Genomic DNA, 19,847 nt, shown 5'->3' with positions numbered 1-19,847 from the left:
AGCGAGTAAACAACAACAACAGAAAGTCAAATTATTTGTATATTTCAGCGTCGACTGTGGTGGGGAAGAAGGCCTTGTTTTAGCTCTGATTGGTCGAAACATGCGTTCAACAAGCCTTCACATTTTTCAACAGTACAATAACTAGCATTACAAAATCACTATTTTTGGCATTTTGGTGGACGCATTGCTCATTTTCCAATTGATAACCATAATAATCAAAGAAGTCTGTTGGAAACTGACTGAGTTTTAAACATTTGAAAGTGGACAATTTTCGTGATGCTCTCAATGTATTCGGGTTTTTTTTTTGTACCCTCAGATATGTTGCCGTAAAACGTAATTCTACTTAAAAAAGCGTGTAAAACAAATTCCATGTAAAATGAGACCGTGCGAAATAAGAATCGAGTGCCTAATTTTTTTTTTTGCACGGGGGGATACGTTACGTCTTAATAAAAGCGTGTAAGGAAAAATCGTGTTATTTGAAAAAAAACCGCGTAAAAAAGATCGTGCAAACAATAAATCTGAATTATCCACAGATAAACATGAATCCATGACACAAAAGCTTGGATAAAACATATTTAACAAACCTAAGCTATGATTTTTTTCTACAATAAATTAGTCAATTTCTGAATAGGTACTCCTTTTCAAAAAGTTACTTTTCAGGAATAAATATTAGGATTAATCAATATCGACAATAACTACTGTAGAAGCCAAAAAATCAATATGCAGTTTGAACTAGGCACGGGTGAAAACCAATTCAACTATTTTTTTTTAAATTTGGTGTTACCACCACAAGAAAAATATAATCAATGACGAACTCAGCAAGAAAAAAAAAGCTCATATCATACAAATCTTCCAAATAATTTTTGCCCATTCGTGAAAGCCCATAAAGAGAGACCTTGAATCCAACCTGGACGAACCGCGCCGTCGTCGATCACACCGTGCAACTACACGTGTAGAACAATTTCCCCGAAACGGTCCGCGCACTGCTGCCGCCCGGCCTGCAAGATCGACCCCTTGCGATATGCCCGTGAGCCCATCGTCGTCATCATCATGTCACATAGTTTCCCGTGAACTCGTAAACTTTCCGATGCGCAGCTCCGAATTAAGTGCTAATATTTTTACTAGCGCTTCTTTGCTCGTCATAAACCCATCCTGCACTAGTCTGGCAAGCTGGCTGCCGCCGTTGTCGCAGAGCAGAATCCGTTTTATGACTCACGGCCTTGTTAGTTGTTTAATGACGCCTCGTCTTTGGGTTCGACAGTGTCATCGTCGTGTACCCGACATCAAGCATGGAGGACACCATCCCCCGGACCGACAAACACTGCTTGTGTGAGACACTTTTCGAAGGAAATGCAAACAGCAAATTTGTCTACGCGCCTCTATGCGTCGCACTAAATGTGCGTCTCGTCCAGTGGTCATCGTCGGGCGGTAGCTGGACCTTACGTGCGGGTTTATTGTCACTGCTGTCGTTGCCTAATGGGAACTGTTTTACCCTCTGCCTTTCTTCGGAGTGAAACGGGTATTGTTGGACTGCTCACTCACCGGAAGAAGCCTTCTGATAGCTCTGTGGGGTGATGTTTAGTAAAAGGGGAAGACGATTTTATAGAGCAACATAGCAACAGTGTGTAAACGCGTCGTATCATCTTTAGTGCCGTACGTCTATGCGTATGGCAGCAACATAAACGACGACGACGACGGACGCGCAGGTAGCGCGTAGAACACCTCGAGAGGATGAGCGAGAGAGGAGAGGTGTGAGCCCTCAGGTGGTGTAGAAGAGAAAAGCGACGCAGAAAGGCAGAAGCGCGAAGGCCGACGAAGAAGCCGAAGAAAAGGATAGGCGAAGTGAGCACGGCGGTGTATAATATGTTGTGTTATTTTTTTGTTGTGCTCGCTTCGTTTTTGTAACTTTACCTTTACCCAACTTTATTGTACTTTGATTACATTGAGTTGATTTAGTCTGTCATAAGACGTTGATGAATCGAGATCGGTGTGTTTCGTGCTTCAGAGTGTTGAATGCTGTGTGTGCGCGCGGAGCGAAGCCGATCGCCGTGAGTAACCGTGTGCTCGCGCGTGCGTTTGCGATATAGCAACGCGTTTATTGTTCGGTCTCATCACCGATCTTCGCACTCTTGCGCGGAGTGAGTGGTGAGTGCAGGTTTCTCAGTGCGCCGATAGATAGTGTATCAGCTCTTTCGGTGAGTGCCTAGCCGGGTGGATGCGCGTGCGCCCATCCGCCTGCTCATTGTTTCGTACGATCGCGAAGGTGATCATCGGCTTTATCCTGCTGCTTTGCTGCACAGAAGCCACTTTTCGGGAGAACGATCGCGCAGTGCTGCTTACTAAATCATGCAAACGCTTTTTGTGACCAAACTGGAAATCTCGTCTCGGCTCGATCGGTTGGCTGGAGACGTGCGTTGCTGACAGTGCTTGTGGTTTTTCGAGGAGGACGCGGCGAGGAAGCCGGAGAAGAACAAATCGTCGTGTATGCAGAAATTATTGCCGGGATGACATCGCGCGGTGTTGTTGATGTTGTTGTTTGTTGATGCGAGATTGACGACGACAGTGCAAAGTTTTGTGAAAATCAATATCTGATTCGTCTGAGTTGGAGAAAAACAAAGGAAGAAGAATAAAGCGTGGTAGAAGAAGAAGCCAGATAGCAGCACGCAGATCGGTGCGGAGTTCGCCTGGTGTGGTTGTGTAAAAGTCAGTAATCTGATACGAGCCGATCGGTGACGGTGACAAGTTAATCGAAAGTGATTCGCCGATGAGCTTTGTCTCGAAAGGCACCACCCGAACGGGCAGGATTTGTGTTTTTTGTTTCCTTCTGGATGCACTCCTGAGGCCGCCGCTTGACGCGGGGGGTCTATTTTGTAGTGCTTTTGTCTGACTTTTAAACACAACTCGAACATTCGTTAGTAACTGGAAAACAAGAAATATAGTGTCATAAATAATAATGCTTATCGTTTGGAGGTTATATTGAGGGTGATGATCATTTTTTGATGGGAAAAAACTAAATTTAAATGAACACCAGTTTTTGAACACTGATTATGCCTCGAGACGAGATTTTGCTTAACCCAAAAAAATCAAAACAATGTTCACACAATATAATAACTTTTTCACGCGTATTTTACTTCTCACATGTGGCTATAGAATATTTAGTTTTACTGCATTTGTTTGAACTTTCTACAAATTTTAAATTTCCCTGGTAATGGCGTGTCCCTAAATCCCTAAAACGGACACTTAAATAGTCAAATTTCTATTTATTTGAACTTTTTGTTGTCCTTGTTGTTTGATATTAAATTCAATAATGCGCTAAACGTAACAACAACAAAGTGCTCAGGAATTACTAAGTAAAAGATACTGCTCAAATTCTATAAATACTGACTGGACCAACCCGTGTAACAAACAATTTTTTAAGAGAGTTGCACTGCACGAACTAGACAACATTTATTCAAATCTTTTTATACCTTCTGTTGAAAAATATGTGGGAAAATGATTATTTATTGATATTTGTTCATTCGTTTCAATATGACTTTTGATTCATAATTCAATATTGCAGTTTGAATAGTTTGCTGCACTTTTGATTTGCTAGGAATACAAAGCATACGAAACGACTTGAAAACTAACAGATTTCGCATTCTGTTCCAGACACTTCTCATATTAATAATTTTTGCCCTAATAATTTGTTGAATAAACGTAAGACAACTAAAAAATTTAGGCCAATATTAGAACTCACTCGAATACTCCATTTCAAAACTTATTCTTTAATTTTATTATTTTTCAAACTGCCAAATTATAATGTTCATATTATTTTCAAACACTGAAACTAGTGCTGTATGAAAGTTTTTTTTTTTCTATATAGTCTGTTATATCATGATCGGAACAGTCCGAAAATTTACGATGATCGGAACAACTGTTCATATGCGAGATTGCTCCACTATCTAATGAAAAGTTATTTCAAATGATTACCGGTATTATCAAACAACTTCTCCTGGTGTTGTTCAGAAAGTTTCATTGTTATTTTTTTTTATTAATACTATTAGTGAAATAGTTTTAAAAAATGAGCCATTTGCACACACTTCACTCTTACGATTGCTGTTATGGCTAGTTTTCAAGCAGTGATAACTGAATCAAATATTCAAAATATACAATATATTTTTTAGTAAAATGCTTCTATAACTTCCGAAAATCATGTAGGAACACTTCATGTGCGAAATATTTGCTTTAAACTTGAAATTATTGGTGGAATGCGAAGGCTTGTTTTGTATCATACTCGCAACAGCTTACTTCCGAGACATCACCGCTTCACTTTTTTTTCACACAACATTTATTTGACACGGCACAATACAAATTAATGTTTTACGGAGCCAATTCAATCTAATGCCTTATGGTCTAAAATATCTTATAATCTAAAGGCAAATTTTTTATCCTTGCTGCCGACTACGAGCTGAAACTAAATCTATTACTAAAACTAACATGGTTTTTTTTTTATCCGAGATTCGTTTCGCTGTTAAATGGGCATCTTGATGCTCTTCAAATAGCTATAAACAAGTAGCATGTATGGCAAGTTTCGCTGAGCGAGGATATCACGAACTGGCACATAGGGCTGTATTCCTCGGGCCCTGAGGGTATCCAAAAGTAGAGATCTGGACCGCTTCACTTTGCCTGTGCTGTATATAATGTTGGATTTCACGCAGGTACAATTTCTGGAGAAGCTTTTGTTAGAAAAACTTTTTTCCTTGAGAGTGCCTATTTTGAAATGTTAAGAATAGTTTTTAGGCAATTAAACTGTCTACCTCAAAATACTTGGATTCAAATAAACCTGATATAATTTGGCTGGATTCATGTACCATGAAAATAGTCTAAATTGTTCCAATCATGATCATGATACATTACCTTATTTTACACTTTTCTAGAAATTGAGTTAGGATTGAAAATTATATTCTACATTGACAATACTGATTGATTTGAGTTCGCAGTTTCTGCTTTGAAAAATTGGTATTAAATAAATCTAGTCTTCGGCAGCTCAATAAAGCTCTGTGAACGGAAAAGCTCTGTCTAGTTAAGCACATTCACGTTCTTGTTTCACAGAAATCAATCTGAACTGTCTTTTTCAAACGGTCGAAAAATATGATACGTCCTCAGAAAACTTACTGAGTTTTTGAAGAAAAAATATGAATTCAAACAAAAACTAAAAGTGTTTTTTCTCTGAAATTAGTACTACCAAATTAGAGTTTTTCTTGCTTATGATAAGCACTGAAGTTTCCTACAAATTAAAACAAATTCGAAATTAGCATAATTGAGAACATATGTGATTCAATCTGTCCCATTTTTACAAGCAAGTTTCTAAAAACTAATTCTGGAAACCATTGAACTAACTAAATTTTTGGACTACTTTCACTTACCTATATTTTACATTTAAAATCTAGTTAAAAAGTTACGTAATAAAAAAAATTCATGTAAAACATTCTTCAAGTTGGTGAAAAGCTTGCTTTTAGCATTTCCAGCTTCACTTTCAATAAGTCAAGTTTATTTTTTTAAACTCTTTATATGCTGTGAAAAACTAGTAATTTTTTAAGAAACGACCAGTGTATACTGAAGTATATTTTAGCACTACAAAAAGCTCATGAAAAGTTTAAAATATGCAGATTAAGAGCTTAATAGAACTTCATTGTACTCATCGAGAAACAAGGAAATCAATCGCTTGGTAGACGATTGTTAAGCCTATTTTTGTTTCATGCTAAAAAGTTAATTATTGTATGCTAATTAGTGTATACCAATTAAAGTAATTCTTTTGGTTTCAATTGAAAGCTGAGGAAATTTTCTACTAGATACAGCTCTCTATGTCTGAATAAATGTAAAAAATAACGTTCTGTAAGAAAAATGTTCAAAAGTAGTACTGTTTTAAACGTATTTTATTGTTTTCTCACTAAAAAACGTAGTAAAATTATTGTTCTTTTTTCACTAAAGTTGAAGGTTCGTTCTTTGACCAAACTCTCAAACTGCTTTGGGTTTCGAGAAATTTCAATTATTAATGCAGCATGTTTGATGGTTTGATTGCCAGTTTTCTGTTGATTCAGGTTCTCCACCAAACGTGCTGCATTAAATTTGAAATTTCTCAAAGACTAAAGCTGATAGAGAGTTGGTGTCAAAGAACGTATTTTAGAGCAATTAAAAATGTTGAATTTCAGCTAAAAAAAATAATAGTATTACCTAGGTATTTGTATTTTAAGTGAGAAATACGATTAAAACAGCACTACTTTTGAACACTTTTGCTAACAGAACTTTTTTTCACGTTTTTTCAGACATAAAAAGCTGTTTCTAGTAGAAAATGTTTTCAGCTTTCAAATGAAATTAATAGAATCGAACTAAGTGGTATACACCTAAAGTTACGGCCGCTTTATGGAACAATATCCAAGAAAACTAAAAGTTAAATAACTCCGAGTAGATCAACGTTAGGTCATATATTTTTCATTAAATGTGGCCCTCTATCAGCCCCTGAATTATTCCCAACAAGGAACCAATCTCCCTGCATTTCTTCGAAATAAAGTTATATACACACTGCAGTAAGAATCTTTTAGAAAATTCATTGCTTAAAATTGAATTTTCACAATGTAAAATACAGGGTGTTAGGGAGCTCACTCAAAACCCTTTGAGGGATGATATAGGACTCTATTTGATGAAAAAAATCCATCTACGCATATGGCCAATATTTAGGTCTAGCCCAAGAAAGGTGATAGCTAGCTCCAATTCGTTGGAAAGCTGAGAAAATTTCGTAATTATCAGTGTCTTAATAGTGTCGAATTAAAGAGAATAAGAAGCACTTATAAAGAAACAAATGTGAAATCAAATGTTTTTTTTGAGAACTTACTGCGATTTTCTCTCTGAAATGTGTGATAAACATGGGTTTTGTTGTGAACTAAATTGAATAATAAAGTCTACTCTACAAATTGGTGTTTGACACCAAGCATCTAACTATTTTAGTTTAGCTGCTATTTCACTTTAAAAGCAATAAGCTGCGCCTTCATTTAGTGTTCTAAAGTATACAATTTTCTGCTCCACTGTGTTAACGTAAACGCGTCGATGACGTCTTGTACACAGCATGCATTGCATACTAGTTCAATGCTTGAAACACATAGCTACCGTGCTACGGCAGACATCGTTAAAGGCAGACATAACCAAGAATTGGAAAAAGGGAATCTGCAGTAGCTGAATTTTGGCCATATGCGTAAAGGGATTTTTTCATCAAATAGGGTCCTCTATCATCCCTGGAAGAATTTTAAGTGAGCTCTCTAACACCCTGTACTTTGGCATTGCAAGCCTTCTTAGCATGTGGTCCCAAATTTCTGCCCTGCGGAACTACACTAAATTAAGACAGTTGATCTTTCTACTCAAGATACAAAACAGGTCTGATAAACCAGTTTTCGTAATTTGGCATAGTTAATTGAAGCAATTTGGCATAGTTAATTGAAGCAATAGAATGTCATGTTTTGGTTTTCCTGTCACTGACTTCTTGGTTTAAAATCAAAGATAAAATGCTTATGATGATAATGTAAATAACCTGATCTCATTTCTAATATTCAATAGCCATCGAGCGTCTTTGTGAAATCTTGAAGAACGAGAAGCAATTGTAACAAAACAATATAATTGATTAATTGTCTCACGAGTTTTCAAAAAGCAACCTCCTTTTATCTATAATTGCAAGAAAGATTCCTATCTCAGCTTTGGCATAAAAAATCACACACTTAATCTGTGCTATTCAGGTTCCTACAAGTGAAATTACCACGTAAAAAGCGCAAACTGTGCGACAGGCAAAAGTGTACAGTGTAGTGCCGTGATAAACCCAAATATTTCAAGTCGGATTGAAAAACTACACTCCGTGAAATAAAAATCACCGATACAAAGTGAGGGAATTTCCCTGTCAAGTGTCAAATAAAGAAAAAATAAGGAAAAGTACCGCATTCAATCGAGTGCCGCAGATAATCGTCGTAATCTGGCCCTCCCCCCGTGAATGGTAAGTAATCGGTTGTTGCTGCGTTGACCAGTCTGTTTGCCATTGTGTGGCGGAAAAATACCTGCCCCCCGCCCCCTAGGTGAATGTAAATTTTACAAAGGGGAGAATCTAAGCATAAATGGCCCCCTCGCCTGGTGGGAAATCGATTTCTGTTTGAAAGCGTAAAACGTGTGGCAGCTGCGGTACAGCATTGGTGTTGGTGGCGGCATAAAAAGCAACGGCACCACAGCAAGTTGTATACAATAGACTGCAAATGTGGGGAGGAGTGTAATTAGCCTAAAACTTCAAAATGGTGATCGCGTGCCTGCACGCGCTGCGCGTTGACCAATGAGACGGGGTACAGATTGTTTCTTGTTGAGCTTACAGGAGAATCTTTGAATTCAACTGGATGAAAACGACGACAGAAATCTTTGAAATCGAATCAAACCTATGTTCCCAACCGAACGCGTCGTCCGGATGTCAAATTAATAAGCATCTGTTGATAATAAACCATCCATCCTTTCATCCCTGTTTTTCGGGTGCAGTCTGCAATTAGTCAGCTGCGCTTGTACGCTAGTACTTCAAACACGAATTGCCGCGATGAAAAATTCTCTTGTCCGCTTCATTAGCCTCCTCTGGGGCCCACCATGTTTCGGTACAATTATCGGGCCCCCCAATCTGGACCTGGCTTCGAAAGCTTACTCCAGAATGCAAAATTAGCGCAACCAGAGGAACGACCGCGACCGCCGTGTTTAATAAATTACGTAATTTGAATAAATTCAAAAAAAAATATATTCCAGTAGCACTCACCGTGAGTAATGACATGCTTCCTTTCACAACTCTCATTTCTCTCTCGGCCCGCGCGATTGATTCGGCAGCCGGGATGCTGCGCGAGGCTGGGGCGGGGCACCTGTTGCAGGTGGGACATGTTCGTTGCTCTCACCTGTAAGCGATTCACAACCGCGCGATTCCCGTGGTAGCAAGTGTGACGCGGATCTCGGGGTGCTTGTAACCGTTATCAAGAGCCAATTTTTCCACGTCAAAGTAACGAACCAACCAACGCTGCGACACGGCGAAAGAAACCGATAACGAAGACGCATGCATTCACTTGTTGCACAGTTTGTCGCTCAGCCCCTGCAAATATCCAATTTAATTTAGCACCGTTTTCGGTGCCAGAGAGCGGCACGACTTCCACCCCTTTTTTCCCCGCCTTCCTTAAGCCAACGACCGCACTCCTTCCGAAACCGTTAAGGTAAAGTGCTTTTCAACATTTAATATTTTTTTAATTGCAACATTTTACGACTCATTTCTTCGGTTTAGTTTTCCTATACCACAAGCAACCCCTTTTCAATCGTCCCAAGATGGTCAAATTGATCGCATATCAGTGCCCGATAATATAATATATAAATTCAATGATTATTATCTCAATTTCAGCCTTTTGCAGGCCCGATTTGCTCGCTTGTCTTTTCTGTTTGGCTCGCAGTCCGTCAACAACTGTACCGGAGCCACAATTCTCGCGCCCTCGTGAGCATTTTAACACGACTTGAGCTAATAATTCCCCGAAACAGAAATAATTAGTTCGCTCGCATGTGGTAATATACGTTGAACAACTGTACGAGCAAAAATTTGCGCCAGCCTGTTTGGGTAGACATAAAAATATTACCTTCGATTCTTAATTACTCGCTATAAATTCGGATTTTATTCATCGTCTCGAGCTCATCGAAGTTTTTTTCATTGGTGTGGACCTCGCCTTCCCTCGGGTAGGCCGGCCATTTCGCGCGTGTCTCGCCTTTTTTCTGTGCTGTGCGTTATTCTGATTTGTGTCCACTATACCGCCTCCATTCAGTCAGCTGCTGGCTACGTGATCTGGTATCTCGAATCAGATCAACCCTACCGAAGGTTTATGGCGAAGCGAAACACGATGCAACCTGGCGTGACGGGGGGGGGTTCTCTGAACGAAATCAGTATTATGAATATTTATGCACTTGGCGCTGAAGATGTGCCCAATCGCACGAGGTCCACCAAAACGAGAGAGTAATCTGACCGCCAATACGCAATCTGCATAATTTGGAGGCGAAACAGGCGCTAGCTTTCTCACCCTATCGTTGGCCGGAATGGCTTTGGTCCTAGACCGAGTGCTTTGGACCTTTCCAGCTTCGTGGATTCTCGTGGTTTGGGTTCGAACCACGCTACCGTACGGTATGCAGATTGGGATGTACATTAATAGCATAACTAGCCTAATGGTTTCTAAGCCCGTTCGGTGCTCAAAGAAATCCTAACTAATGCGTGTTGCTTTCTGCTGCCGATCAAATTATGTCGGTGCGCCAGTCGTTGAGTAATGTAAACAACAGACTTCGATGTAAATCAAAGGAGGAGAAAAATTTGAATACCAAATTGTCTGCTGCACAAGTGGGCCACCTGAAGCGGACGGGACAGCACAGCTCAGTCAGGTGTTGCTTTGAACAACGCTTGTATTGTAAGAAATTAGCGAAATATTTTTGAATTTCTCTGTCCAAACCAATTAAATATTCTATGAGGTGATTAGTAAATTATAATTTTTCGAGCTTTGATGCTATTTTGAATATCACTATCGGCGCAAATCTATAAATAGTTTGCGGAATAGCTTATTTTTGATTCAGCGAGTGATGTATTTTTGATGGTATATATGCGTAATTTACCGTGGGAATAGTAATCGACACTGAACCGGATTGAGTCCGATGAGAAATCAGCTGAAGTCCGCGAAAGTCCAACTCAAAAATTACAAAACCAAACGAAAGTTTAAAACCAGAGTGTTTTTTTTTTCTTGAAAAACTCATTTATAACTCATAAGCCGTGTATTACAGGATCGAAATTAATATGTGAACTTACTTAAGTTAGATAATTACATAGTTATTTTCTCTAAAAATTCTTGTGCAAATATCGTTTCACATTTTATTTTGCCGAACCGTAAATCTGGAAAACTAACAAATCGATCTATCCTCCAATCGTCCTTGATAACACAATACAATATCTCTTGTACAACTGCGGAATTGTACAAATTGGGTTCAAAGTTGAATTGTTTGGTGATGCGAACCCACGGGGCATGAGTTGAGACTACGTTTTAGATAGTTAAATCATACACGCAATGGACCCCAAATAAGATTTCAATGTTTCCTTTCTACCCAATTTCGTGATTCGCAGCTCGCCTGCACGATTTTGTCATGCACCTCCACAAACTCCCCCGAATCGCAAGATTTATAGATCAATTTCACTGCTAATCCCATACACCGTACCTCGGATCAATTTTGATTGACCTTTTCAAACAAAACAGCGGCATCGACAGCTGCTGAACCATTTATAACTGCCCCAATCTGATCGATTGACATTGTCCAGTCATTTGTTTGCTCGCATGCGCGCGTGTCTGTGTCTGTGGCTGTGTAAGCCAATATACATCCAGAAACCAAACAAAATCTCGTTGGAATCACTACCCGAGTCCACGGGTGCCCAAGCCACTCAGCTAAAAAGCACAATATAAAAAAAAAAAACAAATGTCATCAATCTATAGAGCGCAACGTTACGGCTGCTGCTACTGCTGAAGGTGGTTGCGGTTTTGCAGTAATTCTTTGATCCACCTCAGGGTTGCGAGAGCCGAAACGTGACATTTCCAAGCCGGGAAGTCTTCGTAACAGCTCATCTCGGCAACCCTGCAGAGAACACTAGCTATCTCAGAAGCCTTAAAAGTGGTGGGGAGCAACAGCAAAAAAAAACTACACCACTCTAAAGATATGTATAAATAATATTAATATTCGAAACAACACCCAGAAATGACTACCTCATGCCACCGATGAGAGTTCCGGTCGGGGGGTGGCAAGCGGTTCGCGGAGAGCTGATCAATCACGTCTTTCGTGCTGCAGTCCAGGTATAGCTATTTAGTGGCGCCGCCGCCGGCCGAGCAGCATGACTCGAACCCCAAGCAAGACACGCCAAAAAAACAACTCAAATCCAAATATTTGTAGATGTCTATCTTCTCGCCCGGTAACTCCAACTTGCCGTAGATCCCGCAGCGCGACGCTAAAAATGTGCTCCCGTTTTCCTCGAATCCGTCCGTTCGATTGGTGAAATTTCTCATTTCTCTGAAATGCTTTTATCCGATTGTCAGCGCGGTTTACAGTTTGTTTGATTTGATGGCCCAATCCAAAATGGCTTCCACTGTCTGCGCGAAGGGGATTAAACCCGGGCCCGAACAGCAAATCTAAGATAACGCCCACGTTAATTAAAATTTTATTTCTCTTCGGCTGAATATCTTGGCATCAGGGCAGGTTGCAGTCGTCGATCTGAAATCAGGTGAATAAGTAAACGATCTTTTAATTAATCAATTTATGCAATCTTGTTTTCTTTCGCGACTTTCAATATTTTACCGCGTTCGCGGTCCCTCCATTTTATCGACTCGATCGCTGCTTCGTCACATTCGCATTCGGTTAGTGAAATAATTTTTTATCGATATCTGGGACTGTGCTGTGAAATGCACGCGTTGTTACAACCATTCGAAATCTGAGATAAAGTAGGTATAGGATTATACAAGCTGCCGACGCGCGTTCGATTCCCGGTCGGCGGGCAACCCTCGAAGGACCTGATTCTGTGGTGGGCAGGCAGCCCGTGACTAATTGGTACATGACGAAACTGCACCGCGATAAGCCCGCCAAACTGGCGGGAAAGATTTATACGATTTCGATTGCGATCTAAATCCGTGGGCTGTGGGACGGCATCGGGCGACGATGGCATCAATTACTTTGTGTGTACACGCGGATCTGCGGTACCAATGACAGCCATTAGTGGCAACCGAAGGGAAGGTGTGATTTTTTTTTTTTCTCTCTCGCTGAGCACAGTAGAATGTATTACTTGTTTGACATTTTTCATCACATAAACAAAGCCTCTTGATAAGGTTAAATCCTCGTCACTATATCCTATTATCACGAGTGAACGAATCTCTAATTGTACGCTGTTTTCTCTCTCTCTCTCTCTCTCTCTCTCTCTCTTCGTCATTTTCAGGTGTTGGTTGTTCAGCCCACGTCACCATCGATACAGATTAAAGAACCTCCACCCAGCCCTGGAAGTCCTTCGGCCGAAACCATGTATGCTGCCCCCGGCAGCACGCAGATCTATCTACAGGTAAGCGAATGTATTCCTACCGACTCTGGCTGTTTATAAATCATTTCTCAACCTGCTGCGGCTCAGTTGTGCGTGTCAACGTTTCGCACACACAAAAAAGCAGCCCATAATCCGATACAAAACCTAGCGGAAACTCGTTCGGCAAATACCCTAATTAGACTAGACAATCTGCGTGTCAACCACGGGGACTTAACTGACCATGTCAACTTTTCGAGCTGCCTTGACAGCTCTGATTGGGTTCAATATTTTCACCACGCCAAGTGGCCTTTTGACTAAATTCGGTGGTTATCATACGTGTACGATTCGAACGAAAAAATAGGCAGAGGCAAAGATGTACATGTATTTAACGAAAACACAATCTCTTGAGAAATTAGCATATTGATATAGAAAAAAACATGCACACGAAGGGAAGGGATAATCGCCTCACGCACCACAACGGGTAGATTGACAGCATCCCTTCACAGATACTGGTCACGTGTTGCAGGCGCGATACGCAATCGTTAAGCTACTAGATGATTGACAGAACCGTACACTTCCGTATAGTGATTCGAATTATCTATCGGAAAATGTTACATGCTTTAACTAGAAACAAAAAATACAGATAAGTAGCATTTAGCACATGCCAAAGACAAAAAAAATCAAGGTTCATTTAAGTTACAAAAAAAGGCTGCCTAAAATACCTACTCTGAATTGAATTGAGAGACCTGATATGTGCTTCTAAAAATAAGACAATCGATTTACTGGCAATAAAAATTATATATTCGCTGTAAATGTGGCTAATTAAAGCTTATCCCTTTTCAAGCAATAGCACATACCGTTTGAAAATGACAGCGATTGGAGCTGACACGCAAATATTTTTTTCATGATTCTTAAGCAGGTATTAGACGAAGCAAAAATTTGCTATTTTTGGTACGAATTTTATTTGCACAAATTAAAATCCGTACCAAAAATAGCAAATATTTGCTTCGTCCAATACCTGCTTTACGCACGCGGTTTTTTCTACATGTTTTTTTATTAACATAACTAACTTTAATCTCTTCCGTAAAATTGCCTTATATATTGTACTGGAAACTTGATATCAGAATTTGCACTGCTTTATTTTAAGTAGTAGGTGCGCATCTAAGTTCTCGATGAAAAATAGCAATTTTCTATGTCAATTATGAAATATTTCGATCATGAAATATTTCGATGAAATGAAAAATTCTGAAGTACTTCGTGATAAGGTCGTATGTCTGAACGTAAATAAAACGAGTGAGAGCTAATATGTGCCTGTGAAGTACAAGGGATACAACTCCCACTCGTTTTGTTTACGTTTAGACATACGACCTTATCACAAAGTAGTCCAGTATTATGAATATGAAAGAATTTATCGCCGGACAGTGAAATGCGCTATACTGAAAACATCTGATCCGAAAATTCCATGTAAAGAAACTTTCCTGAACTGTCAAATCTCTTTGCTTTTTCTTTTTTGTAACGTCTATAACAGTCATTCTCTCTTACTCTTCGAAAAAATGTAAAGAAAGCGGAAATCGTATGGTTAAAATACCGTATTGTCATCAGGTAAAACGATTGTTGCTTGTTTTACAAAAAAAAAAAACTTTATTTAGTGTTTTCTGAAGACAAAATTTGCCGTAAAATTACCACAAAAAATTAATATTTTTTGTCACCCGTGAATTATGAACTTTTTTGCCACAAATTACCACTGTCTCTAGTGATAATTCAAGCTGGAACATATGGTTGACACGTTAGCAATTCTATTGTGCTGTCATATACTTTTAGTTGCGTAAAAATGACTGATTTTGTGCCGAATAATCGCTATTCACGGGAAGTTCGAAGAAGACCGCAACTGAAGCGCATCAAAAGTTAAAAAACTGAAAGTGTGCAAAACCACGACAAGGTTTGTTAAATTACTTGCATTGTTGCATTCAAGAGTGATCGTAAGCGATAAGTTCCAAGCAAACTAATGTTTTGACATACAACTACATATTACTTTATAGAGTGGCATGCTGTGGAAAGGAGCCGTCCACATTACACGTGAATAGAAATATCATTATTTTAGATATCCCGTCGCCCTCCATGGACAATCGTGGACATTGACAAAACCCCTTCCGCTCCCCCGCCTTTATTTCCTCGTGGACATTTTTGACAACAAAAAATTTAAAAACGGTTCTGTGGTTTATTCAGTGATTAAATATGCAAAAATGTCAACAAAAAGAAACAATGATAATTTTAGATACAGCCCAAATCCACCTAGAAACGGAAGCCAAAAATGAAAAAATCCCCACAAAAATTCAGCCTTGAAAGGTTGAAAAACGCACCAAAAGATCAGAAAACAGCAAAGCAGTAGTTGTTTCCAAATTGTTCTGAAATTGGTTCCGAAGCTGGAAAATGATTTCGATCGTTGCAGGTTTTTTGTGTTAAATGAGGAAAAGGCCGGAAGCTTCTATGACAAATTTATCCCAAATCACCTTAAAAACTAAAGTTTCTTGAAGGTAGAAAAACGGAAAAAACACATCCCTACGACCCCGAAGAAGTCCAAACGAAAATTTTGAATATAACTCTAAGTGACTATCAGAAGTGGAAAAGAAACTAAAAATCTAAAGACGTATCGAAGGTAAAAAAAATAAAAAAATGGAAATATTTAAAACAAGAGAAACTACTTTTGAAAGACAGTTGAGGCCAGAAATGAAAATACTAACAAGCAATGAAATGCAATGAAATTTACATAGTATTTGCAAATGGGAACCGATTGTTATTTCCAAACTTTTCTTAAATATTGTTGCATTTCAAACTATAACTTAAGGAACCAAATTAAATCCGAACCCAGCTAGAACTACTCTGAAGCATTAACGAAAAATATGCGTGCATGGTTTTAAGTTTTGCAGAAAATATCCAAAAACGTTCAAAAGGACAGAACAGTTTTAATTCAACCGAAGCGCTCCTAAAAGCTAGAAAAACCAGGAGCAAAATAGTGAAAAAAAGCTTACGAGTACAAAAAAAAATCACAGGAGGGTTGTGTGCAATGCCACGACCGCAAGGTTTAAGTAGAATACTTTTACAAGAATGATAACCCGGCTGCTTGCGTGTCAGTCATTTTGAAATCGGATTTGTTTCGTATATACCGCTTGTTAAGCATAGTATCAACAAATCGTAATAAACATCACACTGCAATGCATTTGCAGCAGCATCAAACCTCAGTTGCAGTTTATTAATGACCATTCATTATGCTCTTCCAAAAACATTTAGTAGCCTTGAAAAAGGCCGATTGTTGCAATTGCAATTTTCATTCAATTATTGCATAAATGCTTCATGGACAAATATACCCGCTGCAACTGCTACGCTATTCGTAGCCATGCCACAGTTGTGGCCGCTATACGCTGCCATTGTAGGGATACCATCCGTCCTGATTTAGCAGGACATGTCTTGATTTTGGAGTCCTATTTGGGCGTCCTGATTTATTTTTTATATTATAGCATTTATCCTGATTTTTTTAAGATATCTAATTTTGATGTTAGGCAATGAGCAGAATTTTTGAAAATTGCTCAATAAGTGTTTTCGATTCCATGTCGCAACGCTCACTGCGATCGATTTTTTTTCATTGGTTGAAGCTTAGTATAGTAAAAAGAAGATTCGTTAATGCGTTTACTGTTACCATTAAGCATCTGGCATTTGTTAAGTTTAAGTTGAAACAGTTTACGTGTGTTGAATTTTTAAAGTATCTACTAATGCGTAACAATTCAAAGCGGTTTGATAAAAGTGGAGATACACTCATTTTTTCACTAGATATTTTTCCACACGGATTTTCTAATAAACGGTTTTTTTCACGTGGATTTTTAAATGGAAGGAATTGAATTACGCGTTTTTCCACGAGGTACATATCTCCGCGTAAATAAAAACTGAGTGTATTTTAAGTAAATAAAAGAGTGTTATATTGTATTTTAAAGGGTAAATCACATATTATGTGTTATATTTGCTCATACTTCGAAGAATAGAATGGCTTAGTCAAATTTGTGCCGAGAAAAGGTGTCCTTATTTCTAACTTCGACCAGATGGTATCCCTATGCCATTGGTATCCGCTGTCCCTGCATCAGCTGGCCCAGCTGCTATCGATGCTGAGATCCGCTGCAACTAGTGCGCTATTCATTCCTACGCCACAGCTGTGGCCGCTATCCGCTATGGCTGGTATCCACTGCACTGCTACTGCTGCTTCTAAGGGATGACTGCTGTTATCGCTGTCTAGAACTATTATGAGTAGCTTCGGCATATTTTCAATTGCAAGGTATATGATTCTGTCGACCGTGCTTGGGGAGCAATCATACAACGACCAAGCAGATTTCGAATTTTTCGTTTTGACAAGGCTTGACTATTTTCAATAGTACAATAGTTTGAATAATAAAATTACAATTATCTTCATTTGGGACGAATCTTAGAAGATTTTCCAATCTTTTGCTTCAAAAACGAAGGAAATCCATCGAATACTAACCGATTTATTAGCATTTGAAATTGGACATATTTTTCACTTTTTTCGGTTTTAGATTTTCATTTCACATCCCTATGTAGCCGAACTTCCTAAGAGAAGTATTCTACTTCAAAAACAGCGAAAAGGCCACAACAGAAACTAGTTCCGAACTGAAAAAAAAAACATTTAAATTAGAAGAGCAACTTTTAAACCAAAAAAAACACTAAAAAATTGATTCTAAATTAGTATCTAATAACACAAGAAAGCAAGTATAAACCATAACAAATATCAAACTCAAGCAAAGACTATATCAAATTTAGTTTAGAATGCATAAAACTCTTGTAGATGAAGCAGGAAACATCTGAAATACTTCGAAAGGCTTAAAAGAAATAATAAAACGAATTCCGGATTCGGCTCAAAATAGTTACAAAATGTCTCTGAAGGCAGAAAAGCCATCAGTGGAATTAAGGGTTTTGAAACGATTTAACCCTCTAGTGCCAAAATTAATTTTTGGACAGACATCGAAAAAATCACTATAAAGCTTTATAAACATGTTTTAAGTCCATATTGAAGCTTTTTTGAGGTTTAACTGAAGACCGTCTAAAGGCGGCACTGGGCACTAGAGGGTTAATTAGACATAAAAAGTTAAAATTAGAAAGAATTTAAATTAAAAAAAAAAAAGAAGAAAAAAAAATCGATTAAAAAAGTAGGTATTGCGAATTGACTATACGCTCCTGGAATCCGAGAAAAAATACATAAAATAATCTTAAATTTGGTTCAAATTAATTAAGTTATTCTAACGAAATGAAAAAGCCAAACAGAAAGTGGTTCAAATTCAGGCTAGATGGTTAAAGCAAAAATTTTATTCCAAACGTAGCTTATAGTGGTTCCATACATGGATGAAACTGATCCCAAATTTCACTCGCCGCTTAATTGGAAGTGCCACAAAGAGCTTCAACAATGTTAATGACAAATAATTTGAAATTATCCTACAATAACCTAGAAGAACCTCTGCTAACAAGAGATAACTAAAAAAAGACATATCCTATTTCACCAGAAATTCTTAAGAAAGGCTTTGAAATGCCCCGGTCGGAAATGGCGATGTACAACATACCCTTTTTTTCAAACTTGTGCTTGAACTTGTAATACACTTCGGGCGGTGTGGATGACTTGTCGCTGGAGTAGTAATTATCATTTCCTGGAATATGCGTTTTGGACAGCGGAAAATAGCTCTCGTCGTCCAGAACGAAAGACGTCCCGCGGTATTTTTTGGTCATCCACCGACACTGTGTTTTAACCGTCTCAATCTGCTCCTCCGTGTACTCCGGCGACCTCGTCTTCTTCCTGCAGACGATTCCTTCCATCTTGAGGGTCCGATGGATCAAAGGTGGGAGCAGCCATATTTTCGACCGGCGTCACGCAGGCTGGTTACGTCCTTGTTGTCAAACAGCTTCTTTAACGATGTCTTCCTCTGCTCCGTCATTATCGTCACCGGACGACCACTTCCGACCTTCCGCTCTACGTTCAGAGAACCCAGGATACGATATACCGTACTGACAGGTACATTTTCTTCCTTAAAATGTGTCACCGTGAACTTTTTTCCTTGCTGGAGATGCGTTTCGTAGAACCGTACAATGCGTTCGCGGAGCACGTGCTGTTTCGACGCCATCTTTGCTTTGACTAAATTCAAACTAGCAAAACCAAACACGCCTACTGTTTCTAGGGAGCCCAAAGAGCAATTTTCTTGGAGAAAGAAAAATTTACGCTCTGCATTGGAGTTACTGAAAGGTATTGAAAAAATTCTCATTTTTTATTTAACACCCGTTATATGACTACCCAGTGGAACGGACTATAAACAATCAAAAAATTAAAGTTGCCCCAAACTTGTGGTTTAATAGTTGACACATTTTTTAAGTAGTAAATCAGTTCCGCAGCATTCAGCTACTCACCAGCTCGCTTCTATAGCTGAAAACAGGATACAGTGTAGAATCGTACATTCCATGTGTATTGTTACTTTCACTAAACAGATTTTAAACGCCATAGTCTTGATTATTAGATGAAGTTTTCATCATACTTTTGTACGGACCCGAATGACGATTAGCTAGAAGGTCCTTAAAATAAATAGTAAATGAATAAACCATATTTTTGTATAACAGTTAGCAAACAAAAGCTTGAAATCTATCCCAAGCTCGCTTTCTGTTTGCGTTTATATCCAGTCCCATGTTGTAGATGGCTCTGCCTCTTTTA

The 19,847-nt window shown here is 38.8% G+C and overlaps 1 protein-coding gene across 4 annotated transcripts in view; it reads left to right on the top strand.

Annotated features, from left to right (window-relative positions):
* The window catches only part of LOC129721416 (protein grainyhead), a 425,349-nt gene that overhangs the window by 325,593 nt on the left and 79,909 nt on the right, over positions 1–19,847 (top strand). For all 4 annotated transcript variants that reach the window (XM_055673955.1, XM_055673953.1, XM_055673957.1 and 1 more), the window contains exon 5: positions 13,022–13,141. In XM_055673955.1, coding sequence (XP_055529930.1) covers positions 13,022–13,141 — 120 coding nt within the window. The remainder of the gene's footprint in view (positions 1–13,021; positions 13,142–19,847) is intronic.

The sequence above is a fragment of the Wyeomyia smithii genome, chromosome 2 (assembly GCF_029784165.1).
Source record: "Wyeomyia smithii strain HCP4-BCI-WySm-NY-G18 chromosome 2, ASM2978416v1, whole genome shotgun sequence".
Classification (NCBI taxonomy): Eukaryota; Metazoa; Arthropoda; class Insecta; order Diptera; family Culicidae; genus Wyeomyia; species Wyeomyia smithii.
Note: the sequence above shows the minus strand (reverse complement) of the source record. Positions and strands in the feature narration are given on the sequence as shown.